This window comes from Leptodactylus fuscus, chromosome 3 (assembly GCF_031893055.1).
Source record: "Leptodactylus fuscus isolate aLepFus1 chromosome 3, aLepFus1.hap2, whole genome shotgun sequence".
In the NCBI taxonomy this organism is placed as follows: Eukaryota; Metazoa; Chordata; class Amphibia; order Anura; family Leptodactylidae; genus Leptodactylus; species Leptodactylus fuscus.
The window spans coordinates 228986247-229006084 of record NC_134267.1 but is presented as its reverse complement, the minus strand read 5'-3'; the positions used below and the strand labels follow the sequence as shown (position 1 = coordinate 229006084).

The 19838-nt window shown below is 44.6% G+C and overlaps 1 protein-coding gene across 1 annotated transcript; it reads left to right on the top strand.

Annotated features, from left to right (window-relative positions):
• Positions 1 to 11188: 11188 nt before the first annotated feature.
• Positions 11189 to 12118, top strand: LOC142198589 (olfactory receptor 5AR1-like). Its single transcript, XM_075269618.1, has one exon. The coding sequence runs from the start codon at positions 11189 to 11191 to the stop codon at positions 12116 to 12118; it is 930 nt and encodes a 309-aa protein (XP_075125719.1).
• Positions 12119 to 19838: the final 7720 nt, after the last annotated feature.

The window sequence follows — 19838 nt, the reverse complement described above, 5'->3', positions numbered from 1 at the left end:
GATATTTGGCTTCACAGAGTATAATATACTGGTGTGAGATCTAATAATGATATAAAACCTGTTATCTTACAAATCTGGGCCAGAAATTAAGAAATGTATTGGTATTGTTACTTAAAAACTCTGTTTATATTGTGACTTTTTTGCACTATACTGTATAATAGATAAATCTGAATGTATTAGATTCAATGGGCTAACATGTCACCATTCCCTACCCCAAATACTATACATGTATTACAATAAACGGGAACTTACATACATGATTGTTGTATCTGTTAGGAAATGTAGTAGGTTTGCCTTAAGAGATGTATGTTGGGAATTAATCTGATTGTTGGGGGTAGAGCATTCCAAAGAAGTGGTGCAACACGGGAGAAATCTTGGAGACAAGAATGGGAGGTTCTTATAATAGAATATGTTAGTCTTAGGTCATTGGCTGAATGAAGAACACAAGTTCTCTGGAATTAGATATTGTACTTGCAACCACTTTCGATTGTGACTAGGGTTGAGCGATCGTGTTCGTAAAAAATCGGATTCTGATCTGCGATCGAGAAAAATTCACGATCGCGATCAGAATCCTGAACACAATCTTTTTAGGTGGGATTGAGATTGGTACTATTTCCCACAATGTTTTGCTTAGCCTTCACACTCCTCCTGCGCGCCGGCTGCCTCCATTCATTCTAATGGGAGACTAAAGTAACAGCTCTAGTAGCTACTTACCTCTAGAGATGGCTGGTCCGGTCCCGGTGTTCTTCTTCGCCTCGCTGCCGCTCCACGCTGCTCTTCTCGCCTCGCCGCTCACAGGTTAGTGTTTAAAGAGCTAGGAAGGTGGGGCTTGTGGCTTAGGAGAGTGTGGGTGGGTACAGGGTGGGGAGACGTTAGATCTCCCCTCCTAGTACCCGCCCACACTCTCCTAACCCGCCCACACCCTCCTAACCTGGGAGGCAGGGGGCAGTGAGGCAAGAAGAGCAGCATGGAGCAGCAGCGAGGTGAAGAAGAACACCGGGACCGGAGCAGCCATCTCTGGAGGTAAGTGGACACCAGGGGGGACTAAGTAGCCAGAGGATTAAAAAAAAATCCTCTGGCTACTTAGTGATTCACTACACAGCGTAGATTCTAACAATTGTTAGATTCCATGCTGTATAGTGAATAGCATTGCTTTTAAAATCCGATCTCCGATTAATAAAAAAAATCCCATTGACTTGCATTGGGATCAGAATTGGGATCGAGATCGGGTTTGAATGAAAAATGATCGGAAATCGGATTTTAAAATCGATCCTGAAAAGTCAAGATCGGCTCAACCTACCTCTGAGGATAATAAACAGAGGAAGCCCCTAATAACTGAAAAATCCCAAAATCTGGGGATCTGGGCAGGCCAGGGATTCCAAGTCGGTAAATTTGGGCTACATTGACAAATGGAGGCTTTAACCTGTTTGTTCTAAAACTTTACTACAATGCCTCATAGTTATCACAGCTAACAGCCTGGAACTGTAACCCCAATGTCATCAGCTGGGTATTGTTTGACTCCATCACCGTACCTTTCCCAAACGTTGATATTGTCCCCCAACCTGAGAACATATATTCCTAAAATTGCCAACAAGGTTACTGAACTCTCACTTAAACTTGGGATCATTCACAGGGATATGTTGAAATGGATTATAAACACTTCTACTTTGCAACAACTTTTATAAATCCCAGGTTTGTCCCCAAATTTGCAACCACATGGATTTTTCTAGAGGGCTCTGGCAAAGATAGCAAAACCATAACCTTTGAGACCCTACAGCAAGACCATTGAATCCCGGTCAGGAAACTTTATTGTTACCTATTGAAGGCTTGGGAGAGGAAAATGGGTACTCTTCCATAGGCCAACTTATGGCAACACTGGCCTAACTATATGGGTCACAGTAGTAGCAGCTGAATCCATGATCCAGAACCCAACAGGATCCGCAGATCACCCTCAACACACTACGGCTGGATAAACTTCTTTGATCTCCTTTCTCGTTTTCTTGCATACTAAATTTATGATCTCCGTCCACTGGGGAGCTGGAGTAAAAAGATTCATAATACACTATCAGAAAGAAGAAAATTAACCCTTTCATTAAAAAAAATTATAGAAATATAGCAGCTGGTCAGCAGCATATAGACGAAGAAGGATTCTGTCTGCGGAAGCTATGGCACTGACTATATTACTATATGAGGGGCACTGACATGGGATGGGAATGATGGGAAGCTTGTGTGCACAGACTGGTTGCGAATAGGGTTGAGCCGATCTTGAGATTTCAAGATCGTTTTTAAAATCCAATTTCAGATCATTTTCCATTCAAACCCAATCCCAATTTCGATCCTAATGAAAGTCAATGGGATTTTTTAATGATTGAAAATCAGATTTTAAAAACAATCCTATTTGCTAGGCTTCAATTCGTGGACTCCACGCTGTGTAGTGATTAAAAAATCTCCTGGCTACTTAGTCCCCCCCAATTACTTGCACATAATTGCTGTTCTGGCTCCTCTTCTCTCTAATTCACATGCCTGCAGAGCGCCGTGCGCGCCCCCGCCTCCCAGGCTAGTGTTACTGATGCTGGGAGTAGTCGGGGCTTGTTGTGGCTTAGGAGAGTGTGGGCAGGTACAGGGCTGGGAGACGTGAGTGCATCACTCACATCTCCACTCCCAGTACCCGCCCACACTCTCCTAAGCCACTCCCAGCATCTGTAACACTAGCTTGGGAGGCAGTGGCGCGCACGGCGCTCTGCAGTCATGTGACTGAGAGAGGAGAGGACCGAGAACACTGGGGAGCGGTAGCAGCAGTGCTTCTGTGCAAGTAAGTTGAGCGATCGGGATCGGAATTCCGTTCCCAATCTTTTTTAGGCGGGATCAGAACCTGATCGCAATTGTGAAATTTACTCGATCGCCGATCGGGATCCAATCTTTTCCGCTCCCGATCGCTCAACCCGAGTTGCAAACCTTCATATGAGTTTTCATTGTGGACTTGGCCCAAATAGAAAAGGAATATAAATGCTACTAAAATTTATGGTTCTGACATGGCTGTTGATTGTAAGGATCAGTTGTGCAGGGAACCCATGCTGAACCTTTTCTACTAGGACATCTGAACCTTTAGTTACACCCCTGTTTGTCAACATATATTTAAGTGGACCATCTCAGTTTCGCTATCAAGCAATATTAAGGAGACTTCTTATAAAGGTCCTTCCCAGATGGTACTTGGCCTGAGAAAGTCTGGCAAGTTTTGATTTTTTAGGTATACTTCGACTTATTTTTTTATTACCACCACCAACCTCTTCTTTGGTCATCACTTCCTTATCAACTTGATCAAACACACAATCATCATTGTCTATGTCACCACCATCATCCCCACTGAAAAATCATGAGCTTCTTCTGGCCACAGAGATATTCAACTATTGCAGGGGAGGAGGAATGTGCTGAAGTTTTGAACACTGGCTTAAAGTCACATTGTCACTGTCAACGTCATCCTGTTGTGACTGAGATCCTGAGCCATACACCACAAAACCGTAATACTTCTTACATCATTGTATGCAATTTTCTACTTTAGGTACCGAGCAACTGTGGCCTACTAGTCGATCAGGTGCCAACTATATTCTTGCTGGTGGATCGTGTGGCATGGGTGTTTCTATCTGTTTCATTACCCTGTTCTATGCCTACATGACTTCTACCAGATATCTTTTATTCAGACACTTCTATGCCGGGTTTTGATTCGCAAAGAAGAATTTAAGAATAGATTTTATATATTACAAAGCAGAAAAATATTTAAACAAATTAAAATACACATCAAAGTCATTCGAATAGTCAAAGTCAACAAAATGAATCAATTAAGAATGAAACAAATCTCCAAACAAGTTATTAAAAGCAAGGCCATATGTGCACGGCGTATTCCCTATATTGACGGTGAATCATGTGTCTAAATGTTACATCTAATTACTGAAGACTAATAAAACCCTCGAGACATCAAGTCACGGGAAATACAAGAATAACACAACTAGGTGGGAATGTATAAAAAGGCTGTCGCGGGACGGTTCTGATCTTGCATTACCTAAGGCATAGATCGTAACTACAAGGAATTGGTACGTGCTGTCACTGTATATCATTCACTGTATGTCAGAACTGTAATGTATGCTTTCTTTTTCATTTGTTCTATCTCTTGGTCAAAACAGTTTTCTGATTTACCTTGGGACAAACTCCAGGTTTTAAGAAAATTTCAAACAACTTAGCTTAGTGCAAGCTATAGATAGTGTACGGAAAAAATAGAAACTCCAGAACTTAAAAATAGTTTTTTTGGTCACATTTTTACTATATCACTAATCCAGAAGGTTTAGAATTGAAGGGGGTTGTCCAGAAATTAGACATGTAGGAGGTCTGGAGAGGTGCAACATCAAAACATTTAAAGGCTGAGGTCCCACATGGCAGAAACAAAGCTTTTTTACTTCCAGATTGTGCTGCGGTTTTTTGAGCCAAAGCCAGGGCTGAGCAGAAGGGAGAAGTATAAGAGTTTCCTATATATGTCTGTTAGGATCGGGTCTCGCAGGTTTCCGTCCCGGCGCTCAGCGCCACCTGTGGGTCAGTCCGACTCTCACCCTCGACCTCATGCAGTGATGTGACTTGAGTCTAAGTCCAGCTTTCGGCCCACTGAGCATGCTCAGACCTTTTGGAGCCGCTCAGAGGTCACATTTTGCCTATACTGAGCATGACCGATGAGGTCATGGCCACTGCCCTTTTGGGCGGGGACTACCTGTTATATAGTGTGAGCTGACGCCCGCCCGGTGCTCACACTTTTTCCTAAACACAATTGAGACAGGAGGTTAGGACAGTAGCTCCAGGCTGCTTCCAGTAGCTAGGCAGGTTGCTAGGCCTTTGTGTGAGGTTACCTTAGCTGCCATCTGGCACTGTTAGTATTGACCTGTAAGTTCTGAACTGGCAGCTCTACACTACGGTTCGGTGCAGTGGTCTCTATACCAGCCGGAGGGGCTTCCAGCAGGTTTGGTATCTTAGCTAGCCTATCTGTCACTGTCTACATGTGTTGCAGCTCCAAGCTGTGCGGAGCCATTTGTGTTGCTGACAGGGGTGACGTTTAACCCCTGACAGCCTTTGCTGCAGTCTATTCACACGGTAGCTGCACAAACCTTTTACCCAGTGAGGTTAACTGGAGTAAATCTCCATTGCAGCCTGTTCACACGGCAGCTGCCTAAACAGTTACCCAGTGAAGTCAACTGGTACAAACCTCGTTGCAGCCTGTTCACGTTGTAGCTGCTCTAACCCATTCACCCAGTGAAGTGAACTGGTGCTTGTGTATTATTCCCTGTTCAGACCTACTGCTGTCCGGTACTGGCACACGGCCGCCCATCTGGGCCTGTGGACCTCCCTGCAGTGTCCTGCAGTCTAGTTGAAAACATTATTTTTTATATATACACACAGAACCGTAACAATGTCCCATTCCTTTTGTAGCCATTCTTGGCTTTGGCTAAAAAAAGCCCCAAACAAAATAAGCTGCGTTTCCGCTATGTGAGGCCTCAGCCTAAAAAAAACTTATTCTCACATTTACTCCATGCTGTGTTGCAGTCTTGTAGCCTCATATTGTGCAACCAAAACCACCGAGAAGAATCAATGGCCTCAGTGGCTGCTAAAAAAAGAACAGGTGCATACTGGAGTGATGTGAATAACTCCTCTCTACCAACGACTGAGGCCACTCATTGCTGCAAAAAAAAATGCAGTTATTAATCCAAAAAGAAATGTCACCTTAAAGGGGTTTTCCCACATGACTGTTTCAGCTTTGCCTGCAGTCTCTTCTTCTAACGTCCTTTATTTCTCCTCCCCCCCACCTCCCCTCCCGCTGAAGGAGCCTGAGAAGGATCACAATACTTATGCAAATCAGATAATATACAGATGCTTGTACAGAAGGAACTCAGTGCTATCTGTGTGTTTACATAGAGAGATAACAGACCAGGCTTTAACATCAAACTGCAATTAGCATTGTCATTATCATTATCTGTAACATCATTTGTCCTGTCTTCCAGGTCTATGGTTATAGCAATGCTGTGTAGACAATGGGAGAGATGAGATCACATAGCAGGAAAACAAAGTAGCATTTCTAAAGCAATATACTTAGGAAAAGTCTTCACTTTACATAAGCTATGAGTATAAGATAATCCTTTAATAGTCCCACAATGGGGACATTTCAGTGATACAGTTTCATAGATGGTACAGTAGTATATAACAAGAGAGAAACACATACAAGCTCATGGCAGATAGAGAAATCCTAGGAATCAGAGCAACTAAAAAAAGAAAGAAACACAGACACACTGCAGGATCATTTAGTTCTCTGTGCAGAGTGATGTTAATAATACAGCCTACTGCGGTTGTAGGACATGAGGGGGGGGGGGGGGTGTTCATAGCATGTAGATATAACAGGCAAAAAACGTTTGTTTGTTTTTTTGCAGAGGTGGGGGACATATGCAGCTATCATGATGACATGTAGCAGTTCCTTTGGTAGGTGGTGAGATCTCCTGCTCACAGCTGATAGTTCCTGATAGTACCTGGCATAGTATAGATAGGATCCTTGAGATGGGACAACCCCATTAACCTTACAATTACAATCATCAAATACCAATTGTACACACAATAAAATGACCTCTAAGTCCTCATAAAACAAATTCAGCATCCTATCACGTCATGCTAAAAAAACCTTGACACATCTCCCACATAGAAAGTAGGATCGAAGGTATATCACTGTATGACAATTTATCACAAATGATTTGTGGTTTTTGTGTGTGTATGTGTTACGGTTCTGTATATATATTGTGGTAAAGTGTATGGTAAGGTGGTGGATGGAGTGTATATCTCTCCTGGTTTCCTCAGCCAGGCGAGATAAAGGAAAGCCAGAGCAATCATGTTCTAGCAGAGCATAGTCTGCTGGAACTCTTGTTCCTTATTATGGGCTGGTTTTTCTGGACTGGAGGGCAGGTTGGTAGTGGAAGCCTTCTAGTCCACACCCTTACTCCACCACAGGTTTTGCCCTGAGTCCGGGGCATTCACAGGTGAAGCTTCCTTAGGGCTATATACTGGGGAAGGAAGCTCAGTTATGGGCCCTGATACACACAAGGAGTGTGTGAGGAAAACACTCCTGAGAAAAACAGGTACCTTGTGGACTTGGACCTGCTTATATGGTGACTCCACCTGCTCTAGGTCAGAGAGGTAACCTGCTGTATAGCTAGAGACGGACAAGGCTTAGGTTTTTTTGTTGTTTTCTTTCTTTGCTGGCACAGTGTTTTATGCCGAATGCCCAAATAAAACACTGGACTTTTTTATCTTACTACCTGTCGGCATGGTGTCATTGGCGTTCCCAACCGTGTGAGCTGAACCCCTTACAATATATATAAGATTATTTTGACAGAACCTCTAGACTGCGGTAGTGGCTGCAGTCGAGATCCACAAGCCCCAGAGGGGCGGCCGTCTGCCTGAGTGAAGCAGCAGTATGTTCGTGCGGCTCAAGTGTGAACAGGGGGCAATGCACGTTCACCAGTTAACTTCAATGGGTGAAGGTGTTTGCACAGCTCTACTGTGAACCGTCTGCAAGGAGGCTTACACCAGTTGACTTCACTGGGCAAGTGTTTTTGTGCAGCTTTAATGTGAACAGGCGGCAACAATGGTTCACCAGTAACTTCCTGGGGAACTGCACCTGAGTAAAGGCTGCAACCTAGGCTGCCAAGGGTTAAATGTCACCCCTGGTCAGAAACACAAAGGGCTCCACCACAGCTTTGGAGCTACAATATTACCGGACAGAACCAACAGGCTATTCAGTTCCCTACCCGCAGTACCCAGGAATCCTAACTAGAATACCTGAACTGGCAACCTGGCATTAACAGGAACCTAGCCCTGAGCCTCTCTGTCTCAACGTAATAGTCAAAGTGTGACCACCCGGCGGGCGTCGGCTCACAACATATATAAAGGCAAGTCCCCGCCAACAGGGCAGTGGCCATAACCTCACTGGGCATGCCCAGTATGGGTGGAATATGACTTAGCCTCTGAGCGCCTCCAAAAAGTCTGAGCATGCTCAGTAGGGGGAGAATGAGACTTGGCCTCAGAGCGTCTCCAAAAAGTCCAAGCATGCTCAGTAGGACAAATGCTGGACTTAGACTCCACAAACCTCACCGTCCAACGCCGAGGGTGAGAGCTGGATTGACCCGCAGGTGGCGCTGTGCGCCGGAAGGAAAATCTGCGGGACCCCATCCTAACAGTATGCTTGTGTATTTGCAATGTTTTTGCAGATTTGAATGTCAGATTTGCTTTGGTCAGGGTAATGTCACGCCAAATTCTTCTCATTATCATGTAAGATCTCCACTTGCCCACTCTTGATCCCTTGCTAGTTTTTCTAAGAATATGGTACCTTCCTAAGGGTCTTGTTTAAGTGCCCCCCCCCCCCCCCCGTATTCACCCTTTAGACCCCATACAGGACTCTTGACTTTGTTGTCGGGTCTTCTTGGAGTGATCCTGGTGTCGGTTACAGCTGACCAAGCAGATTAGGCACCATAGTACAGTATACCATAGAATTAGGCAAACACAGTGTGAATACAGACTAAAGTCAGAGTAGACAGCATACTGAACGAGAATAAACAAACTGGTGCACAGAACTGGTTACAGAGGTCATGGATCAGGAACAGGCAGGGATACACAGATATCACAAGCTGGGATTTGCACAGGAGTCAAAGACAGGATGTCAAGACAGGTAGCAGATAGACATATTAATGTAGAAGGCCATAAGGCTATAGGCTACTTTCCAAATAGGAAGAAGGACAAATTAGAGCACTGCATGGGCGTACAGACAGGAGGGCATGCTTCCTAGTTGGAGGTCATGATACAGGTGAATTTAGACAGAAACAAGAGCATAGTTCAGACAGAAGGATTTGCACGTACACAGACAGAATCTAGGACGTGCAGCCAAACATAAACACAGGTAGAACTAAAGCATTGCTTAGGCAGGAAATAACCTGTTTAGTTTAGTTTAGTTATGATTCCTTGCATTAGGTTCTTTTTGCTCTGTTTGAACTTTGCTCTATTCCCTCATCTCTGGAATAGATTTTCCACCACCTCCATCTCTTGCACCTTGTTTCCCTCTGTTCCTCAAATAGTTAATTCTAGCCTTACCTGTGTGCTTGACAGCCTGTCTACTAATCAAGTCTGGGGCAGGTTCTGGACTTCCTATAAACAGGTCTTCCCACACAGATTGACTGGCTACTGTGATTCTGACCTTTGGATGTTCTTGTGACTACTCTCTTGAATTGTGATTAGGTACTGCTTTGTCTCTCTGGCTTTGACCCCTGGCTTGCTGACTCCTCTTCTGTTAGGATTTTGAAATCCGATTTCCGATCATTTTTCAGTTCTCCGATCATTTTTCATTCGTCTCCCTGCCCTGTACCCGCCCACACTCTCCTAAGTCACAAGCCCCACCTTCTTCCTAGCTCTTTAACACTAACCTGAGAGGCGGGGGCAGCGAGGCGAAGAAGGAGAACAGCGGGCACCGGACCAGCCATCTCTGCAGGTAAGTAGCTACTAGAGATGTTAGCTAGTCTCCCATTAGAATGAATGGACACAGCTGGCGCGCAGGGGGTTAAGGCTGTGTGCCGGCTGCTTCCATTCATTCCTATGGAATTGCAGCGGAGCCTTCACACTAAGTATATGCTCCGCTCCGAACACGATCGCTCAACCCTACTCTTCTGTGTTGTGTTGTCCGCATTTTGTGTTTACATTTATCTAGAGAAGGGACTGTCGCCCAGTTGTCCCTGTCATTAGGACAGTTGAGGCAAGTAGGTAGCGACAGGGGCTAGGTCGAGTTTAGGCAGTTCCCTTACACAGGTGGCTAGGTCTACTGTGAAAGGTAGTATGCTGGCAATTACAGAGGGATTTATAACAGGCTAATATAAATTAGGTATATTTATTCATTTTTGCAACAATTTTTGCAAGCCAATTACATGAGTAAATCCAAATCATTGAAAACATATAAAACTTTCTCTTACATTTTTCTCAATTTATGTTCTTGGTTTTGACTTACAAATACTATTGCAAAATACTGACCAAAATACACAAGTGTGAATGTGCCCCAACTCTGCAAGTATTGTAAGTAAATGTCTATTGCCATAACTTCACATCTAGAAAAAATTGCCAATTCTGTATTTTGTGTAGAAATCCAATTTTTTCTTATCTTCTCTTTTTAGATTGTGAGCTCCATATAGGGATCACAATGTACATTTTTTGCCCTATCAGTATGTTTTTGTAGAATGGGAGGAAATCCACGCAAACATGGGGAGAACATACAAACTCCTTGCAGATGTTGTTCCTGGTGGGATTCGAACCCAGGACTCCAGCGTTGCAAGGCTGCAGTGCTAACCACTGAGCCACCGTGTTGCCCCCTTTTTCTTATCTTTTCTGTAATGTTCCAAACCTTTGTCAGACCAAGGTTAGAATACTAGAACCATATAAGTGTTTATTACAGATGAGCAAGTAGTATTCGATCGAGTAGATATTCAATCGAATACTACGGTATTTGAAATACTCGTACTCGATCGAATACTACTCGCTATTCGAATGGAAAAATTCAATGCAGAACCAGCGTTGACTGGCCGAATGCTATACAGTCGGCCAATCAACGCTGGTTCTTCTCCTACCTTTAGAAGTTTTCTCCTTGCAGCTTCCCCGCGGTGTCTTCCAGCTCTGAATTCACTCTGCCAGGCATCGGGCCTGGGTAGAGCCGACTGCGCATGCCCGCACTACAAGAAAATGGCTGCTTTGACTGTAAGCGGCCATTTTCTTGTAGTGCAGACATGCGCAGTCGGCTCTACCCAGGCCCCATGCCTGGCAGAGTGAATTCAGAGCCGGAAGATGCCGCGGGGACGCTGCACGGAGAAGACTTCTCAGAGAATCCAGCCCGACCCTCACTCATGGACTTGGTAAGTTCTATTTGATTGAATGTTGCCTACCCCTGAAACAAGCATTTTTCCCCCATAGAGTATAATAGGGTTCAATATTCGATTCCAGTAGTCGAATGTTGAGGGGCTACTCGAAACGAATATCGAACCTCGAACATTTTACTGTTCGCTCATCTCTAGTGTTTATATATTTAGATTATATTATATATTTATATTATATTCTTCATTATATGACTTCATTTTGTAGGATGGCTGAGAACAATGGCTCTGTGGTCACAGAATTTATTTTCCTTGGACTTACCGATAACCGCGAGATACAACTCATCCTTTTTGTTCTTTTTCTCATCATTTATCTCATGATCATTTCAGGGAACTTTCTTATCGTTCTGGTCGCCGTCACAGATCTCGCTCTTCACTACCCCATGTACTTTTTCCTTGCCAATCTTTCTTCTCTAGATATCATCTACTCAACGTCCATCATACCGCGTATGCTGAGAGACTTCTTATCTTCCAGAAAAGTTATATCGTTGCCAGAATGTGTGGTCCAAATGTATATTTCATTGGCCATGGGAGAAGTAGAGTGTATTCTCTTAGCCGTGATGGCGTATGACCGCTTTGTAGCAATATGTCATCCTTTGCATTACACCACCATTATCCGCAGATCTGTGTGCATCCGAATAGCCACCGGGACATGGATTTGTGGATTTCTCTTGACTATTCCAAGCGTTGTCGCCGTATGGAGGGTGGATTTCTGTGGCAATAACAAAATCAATCACTTTGAATGTGAAATTCCCGAATTCATCTCTATAGCGTGCGGCAATACTGCCCTAATACAACTCCTGAACTTTACCATCGGAACAACCCTGTTAATTCTACCAGTGGCTTTTATTATTATGACCTATGTTCGAATTTTAAGATCTGTTTTAAGAATTGCTTCGTCCGACGGTCGGAAGAAAGCTTTCTCTACGTGCACCTCCCACATAATGGTTGTGACAATATTTTATGGGTTACCAATGTTCTCGTACTTAAAACCAAGGTCTCGCTCCGATGCAAGCACTGTGAAAATCTATACGGTGTTTTATACCACCCTTACTCCTCTCTTTAACCCTATCATTTATACACTTAGGAATAATGAAGTCAAAACAGCTTTAAGAAAAATCACCCAAAAAGTTAGTTAAATGCAAAAGTAAATTAATTTTATTTAACCAATTCCTGCACCATGCTTGAAATTTTTCCATACCCGGCCATACATATAGACATAGGCTGGGCCACAACCATTGGCATTGGCAACTTACTAATGACCTGATCTGAGATAACTGACTGTGGGTGTTAAACCCATTGGATTCCACAGTCAGTAGAGACCATGGCATCTAAGGGGTTCCCAACACTTCCATACATTGCTTACCTGTGCTATAATCAGGGAGGAGGATGCCAATGGGTTGCCCCTAGTTTGCCATTTTTAACTGATGCCAATGGGTTGCCCCTAGTTTGCCATTTCGAACTGTAGTTATTGTGTTTAAGGAAGATCATTACTGAATACGATTCAGGTTCACAGGGAATTTTCATTTGGTGATCATAGTTGGATTGAAAGTACTTGGCTTTGGTTTTCCTTAAAATATAGCCCTTGGGATGACCATGTCAGATGGTGCAAGTGTCATGACCAGGGGTGGTGAACCTACCTTTTTTGCCGCCGAGGCGGACGACAGAAAGCCCGCCCCCCGGGAGGAGGGGGCGGGGCAGAGCGAAGGAGGGCGGAGCGGCGTTAGCAGGCAGAGAGCAGGCAGGGAGAGGACCTGCTCTCTGCCTGAGCGTGAGAGGAGGCCGCTGGAGCAGCACTGCATCCACAGGGCCTCCGCAATCCACAGAGGGTTGCCGAGACAGTGACGCTAAGCCAGTCCAGGACAGCTTGTCTTGGACTGGCTTAGGTAAGCAAAAATGCCGCTCCCCCCCGGGGACCTGGCACAGTGCCGCCTGAAGCGGTCGCTTCAGGTCGCCTCATGGGAGGTGCGGCGCTGGTCATGACATCGTTGTGCCCCATGTGACTACTAAGACCCAATCAAAGGCCTCAGTGGTCCCAGTTGACTTGTGATGTCAACCAGGAGGTAGGAAGAGGCCAGAAAATCACTTAAGGCCCCATGGGATGGAAACACCACAGTTTGCCCATGGGAAAAACCACGGTGTTTTACAGTAAGTGCAAAGTGGATGAGACTCTAGCGAATCCCATGCCCACTTTGCGGTAAAAACCGTGGTGCAGACACGCTGCAATTTCCAAAACCAGCACATTTTTAAAAATCACAGCATGTCAATTATATCTACAGAAACGCCGGCAGTTTCCCCATAGATATAATTGTAACCGAAAGCCCGTGGAGAAAAACTCTGCAAACTTTCTGTTTAAAGTGCTGCAGGAAGAACCGTGGTGCATTGCCGCCATGGTTTCTTCACCAGCGCTTTTTGGCTGTGGGACATCCCGTGGGGCTAACCTAGTTTGATCTCTCTGTGTTCATGTGTAATTGCATTGTGTTTAATTATGAGCTCATGTATGTACAATTTGTGTACAAAATAGTTTTATATGGTATATACTGTAATATACATGGACTATGACGTTGCCGTGCCTATAACTGATATACGTTACGCAGGAGATTTTGGAATGTTTAGACCCCAGAAGCCTTGACAGCATAATGTAAGACAACATGGACTTTTGCTCGCTGCTGTTTTTACCCTGTTCCTGCAAACAATACTGTGCAAGCGGCCATTTTCCCGTGGCCTGGGCGCATGCGCAGTCTGCTCTACTGCCTCAGCCAAAAAAAAAGTACTGTTAAGATGTATTAAGATGCCCCCCAAAGGTCATTTAAGACCTTATGGGGAGGAGGGGGTAGAATGTAAAATAAATAAAATGGCAAATAAAAAAAAATTGTAAAATAAAAAAAATAGGCTGCAGTGGTCATGTACAAGCTCGATAGTTACACTACTCCATCTATAGGTTCACTCTCTACACCCTAGAGGTGTTTCATGATATTGCAGCCTTGCCCTGTTCACTTGTTTAGGATGAGAATTGCAATGCTATGAACCAACGCTGTACAAGGTAGATGGTGCATTGATGTCTTGTAGGTAAGGTTGTCAGCTGGTCGGTAAACTACTGTCCTTGGCAATATGTTTCCCGCAGGCCAGTGCCAGTGTCTACCATATACTTAAGCCGATTCAATAAAGAAAAATAAAGTTATTAGATGACTCCGATCTTCTGTTTAACTTTCAAGTCTAACAAGCAGAGACAATAAGTTTAACATGTAGAGAATGATTAGCCCGACTTGTGAAATCACAAACTCATCCTGTCTTAACCCTCTGAGATCCGCTATGATCTAGAGCGGGGGGGCGGCAACCTTCACACTCCAGCTGCAGTGAAACTACAACTCCCAGCATGCTCCATTCACTTCATGGGAGTTCCAAGAACAGCAGTGCAAGTATGCATGCTGGGAGTTGTAGTTTTACAACCACTGGAGAGCCGAAGGTTGCCAACCCCTGATAGAAGATATTGTGCAGCTGATATTAGAAAGCCATGGACTGCTCACACTCTACACAGACGCTGTGTGTACTGTTGCTTCTACTATGAGTATATATTTTAAAAAGTCTTAAAGGGGTTGTCCAGCCTAAAATTTTATTTATTAATTAGCCTGAGGAGGTGAAAAAAATAAAATAAAACCATACTCACCTGTCCTTGGTGCTCCGGAAGCTCCCTGCTCGGTCTGGTCCTGCAGCTCAGTTATTGTCTTCCGGTGGAAATATCCACCCCAAGGGACAACTGAGGCCATTCAGTGGCCTCAAGAAGGGAACTAGAGAAGTTACTACCTGTGACGTCCCCGGTTCCTTTCCTGAAGCTGTTTATTGGCCTAAGCAGTCACGTGACCACCAAGGCCAATCAGTGTCCTTAAAGTGGTATTCCCATAACTCTTGTTCTGCAGCCTGCAGGGCTCTGTACTCTCTTCACTTCCTGGATTTCTCGGCACATTGGTGGGAGGGGTTTCACTTGCTCTGCTATCTGCTATGCATTACCACAGTATGAAGCTGATGTGGAAACTGATGTAGCAGAGCTGGATTTGAGTCAGCTTGTATTACATACAGAGGTAACGGGCTCCTTATCTCAGCCCTTATTGGCCAAATTCAATTAAACTGACTGATTAGTGGAAAAGCTGAAGATAGACAGCACAGTAATCCCGGAGCTCTCAACTCCTCCTCCCCAATCTGAGGAGCTCCGTTGCTTGTCAGCCCCTCCCTCCCCTCCTGAGAGCAGGCAGCTACCTCACTTGGGAAATGAGCAGATAAGCCCAGTGGCCATAGAAACGCAGTGTCAACAATGAAGTGAATAAATTAAGATAGCGGCCAAACAAAGCAGTTTTGATAAAGCAATGTATTTAGGAAAAGTCTTAAATGCACATAAAATAGCCGTATAGATAGGATTCCTTATGATGGGACAACCCCTTTAAGAAGGGAACTAGGGAAGTGGCTACCTGTGACATCCCCGGTTCCTTTCCTGAGGCCGCTGATTGGCCTAAGCCTGGGATGTTGAACCTATGACATGCATGCCAGAGAGGGAACGCAAAGCCCGCATGCCGTCGCACGGATTGCTCATTGCCCCAAACCAAACGAGAGAAGGGATTATCGGGTCTTTTATGTGTAACGTAACGAGTTCCACACACCAATTTGCTTAGGCCAGTCATGGTGAACCTTTTTGAGGCCGAGGGCCCAAACTGCAACCCAAAACCCACTAAATTATCCAACACTTTGTCCTGTATATTTGCGATACTAAAAAAGGAATGGGAAATACACTCACCGGCCACTTTATTAGGTACACCATGCTAGTAATGGGTTGGACCCCCTTTTGCCTTCAGAACTGCCTCAATTCTTCGTGGCATAGATTCAACAAGGTGCTGGAAGCATTCCTCAGAGATTTTGGTCCATATTGACATGATGGCATCACACAGTTGCCGCAGATTTGTCGGCTGCACATCCATGATGCGAATCTCCCGTCCACCACATCCCAAAGATGCTCCTCTATTGGATTGAGATCTGGTGACTGTGGAGGCCATTGGAGTACAGTGAACTCATTGTCATGTTCAAGAAACCAGTCTGAGATGATTCCAGCTTTATGACATGGCATTGCATTATCCTGCTGAAAGTAGCCATCAGATGTTGGGTACATTGTGGTCATAAAGGGATGGACATGGTCAGCAACAGTACTCAGGTAGGCTTTGGCGTTGCAACGATGCTCAATTGGTACCAAGGGGCCCAAAGAGTGCCAAGAAAATATTCCCCACACCATGACACCACCGCCACCAGCCTGAACCGTTGATACAAGGCAGGATGGATCCATGCTTTCATGTTGTTGACGCCAAATTCTGACCCTACCATCCGAATGTCGCAGCAGAAATCGAGACTCATCAGACCAGGCAACGTTTTTCCAATCTTCAATTGTCCAATTTCGATGAGCTTGTGCAAATTGTAGCCTCAGTTTCCTGTTCTTAGCTGAAAGGAGTGGCACCCGGTGTGGTCTTCTGCTGCTGTAGCCCATCTGCCTCAAAGTTGGACGTACTGTGCATTCAGAGATGCTCTTCTGGCTACCTTGGTTGTAACGGGTGGCTATTTGAGTCACTGTTGCCTTTCTATCAGCTCGAACCAGTCTGGCCATTCTCCTCTGACCTCTGGCATCAACAACGCATTTCCGCCCACAGAACTGCCGCTCACTGGATGTTTTTTCTTTTTCGGACCATTCTCTGTAAACCCTAGAGATGGTTGTGCGTGAAAATCCCAGTAGATCAGCAGTTTCTGAAATACTCAGACTAGCCCTTCTGGCACCAACAACCATGCCACGTTCAAAGGCACTCAAATCACCTTTCTTCCCCATACTGATGCTCGGTTTGAACTGCAAGAGATTGTCTTGACCATGTCTACATGCCTAAATGCACTGAGTTGCCGCCATGTGATTGGCTGATTAGAAATTAAGTGTTAACGAGCAGTTGGACAGGTGTACCTAATAAAGTGGCCGGTGAGTGTATATGGGAAGTTTTTATACTTCTACCTTCTGCTCAATCCACTCCTGGTTTTGGTCCAAATAGATGCAACAAAATCTGCAACAAAAAAGCTGTGTTCCTGCAACGTCGGGCTTTGGCCCAAATCTGCACTCCAAAAGTCAAATAGTGCTTTTTACCTTCTTTGTCCTTCTGTATTCCGCAACAGCAGTTTATACCAACCTATATGATATTGTTAAATCTGTTAATCTGAGAACAATATCACATATGTGGGCATAAACTGCAACAGGGAGCAGAACGGAATGAATATGATTTGGCATTGAAAGAGTAGATTTTTTTTTTTAGACGCCATGGGATCGCTTAGACAATTCCCTCATGAGTGGCCCTGAGTCGAAATAGCTCAGTAGCGAAGTAGGTTCAAAGCTGCTGGATTTTTAGCATTGTATACTGGTAATATTGTTTTGTGAGATCCTATTTGTGTCCGCGTGGGGCCACCCAGTGGTTGTGTTGGTAGTTGCTAGAATGATGTAAAATGTAACTAAGTGACCTAGCGTAATAAAACATAGGACGTTCTGATAACATCTCCATCACTTCTAAAGATGACATTTTGTGCAGAGGTGTCCACAGGTACCTTAGAGTTTAGTAACAGACTCCAACTTAGACATATATAGAATATCACTTTGTGACACAATATTGTAAAACCATATTCCCTTTTTTTTTTTAAATGAATGAATTAGCATGTATGGACAGAGGTGAACGTAGTTCCAATGAGGTAGTATATAAGTGTTCAATCTGAGTATACACCTAAAAGTAAGGCAAAAAAATATCCAAAGAATGAATATACAAGAGTAAAAACAACAATAAAAAGTAACCCAATCACCCACAACACCCACATTAGGTTACTCAGGGCCAACAGGACTCAGGATAATCATAAGAAAACACCAAAGTTAAGGGACTCGTTGAGTCCATGTGGCGATAGGGTGCTAAGGGTGGATCAGTACCCTTGGCATCCACATGGACTCAACGAGTCCGTTAACTTTGGTGTTTTCTTTGTGCAAGGAGGAACAGGAGGAGCACTGCCAGAGCCCTGCAAAATGACCTCCAGCAGGCCATAAATGTGCATGTGTCTGCACAAAGGTTAGTAACCGACTCCATGAGGATGGTATGAGGGCCCGATGTCCACAGATGGGGGTTGTGCTCACAGCCCAACACCGTGCAGGACACTTGGCATTTGCCACAGAACACCAGAATTGGCAACTTCGCCACTGGCATCCTGTGCTCTTCATAGATGAAAGCAGGTTCACATTGAGCACATATGACAGACGTGATAGATTCTGGAGCTGCCTGCAACATCCTTCTGCATGACCGTTTTGACAGTGAATCAGTAATGGTGAGGGGTGGCATTTCTTTAGAGGGCAGCACAGCCCTCCATGTGCTCGCCAGAGGTAGCCTGACTGCCATTAGGTACCGAGATGAGATCCTCGGAGCCCTTGTGAGACCATATGTTGGTGCAGTTGGCCCTGGGTTCCTCCTAATGCAGGACAATGCCAGACCTCGTGTGGCTGGAGTTGAAGATGAAGACATTGAAGTTATGGACTGGCCCTCCCGTTCCCCAGACCTGAATCCGAATGAGCACATCTGGGACATCATGTCTCGCTCCATCCACCAACGTCATGTTGCACCACAGACTGTGCAGGAGTTGGCAGATGCTTTAGTCCAGGTCTGGGAGGAGATCCCTCAGGAGACCATCCACAACCTCATCAGGAGCATGCCCAGGCCTTGTAGGGAGGTCATACAGGCACGTGGAGGCCACACACACTACTGAGCCTCATTGTGACATGTTTTAAGGACATTACATCAAAGTTGGATCAGCCTGTAGTGTGTTTTTTCCACTTTAATTTTGGGGGTGACTCCAAATCCAGGCCTCCATTGGATAATAAATTTGATTTCCATTGATGATTTTTGTGTGATTTTGTTGTCCTCACATTCAACTTTGTACAGAACAAAGTATTCAATGAGAATACTTCATTCCTTCAGATCTAGGAGGTGTTATTGGAGGGTTCCCTTTATTTTTTTGAGCAGTGTAAATTTCATGGTAGCAAAAGCTACAATTCACAATGCAGCCACTGGATGGCTGCAAACAGACACATAGAACAATAGACTAAACTTCTTCCCATCGCTTACTATTCTCCTAAACCATCAGTGTTTCCTTTGTAGTTCTCTAATGTATTAGCGGCCTTTTAATACTTTCCCGAAACTCAGAGAAAAATAAAACAGAAAACTCAGGAGCTATAAGTCTTCTTCAAAAAAGAAGTTTGAGAAACATCTTTAATCACTGAACAAAGATGACCAGCGCGGCTATATTCATGCATTTTTCGGAAGAGGTAAAAACATGCAAATAATCTTTGATTTACCTAGCAATGTGTTCTTTTTTCCCCTAGAGGTGCTGTGCCTATTGCAAAAATATCTACTTTGGCCAGTTTCGGATAGGCATATTATGGGTACATTCCGGACAAATGACCTAGTCTGATCATGGGTTTTTGGTCCCAAGGATGTCCCTGGCGATAAGATTATCACATGGTATCCCTCAGTAAAGACTCTCAGGAATTAGTTGTATTTAGTAGTTAAACTTCATTGTAAGTGTTTCCATTCCCAGCAGTCAGTGGCATAACTAGGAATGGCGGGGCCCCGTGGTGAACTTTTGACATGGGCCCCCCCCCCTCCAAACCGACGCTGAAGACCTTGACCGACCCCCTCCTCCGCACTCTATTATGTCCCTTAGTAAGCCCTGCACACAGTATTATGTCCCATAGTAGCCCCTGCACACAGTATTATGTCCATTAGTGGCCCCTGCACACAGTATTATGTCCCTTAGTGG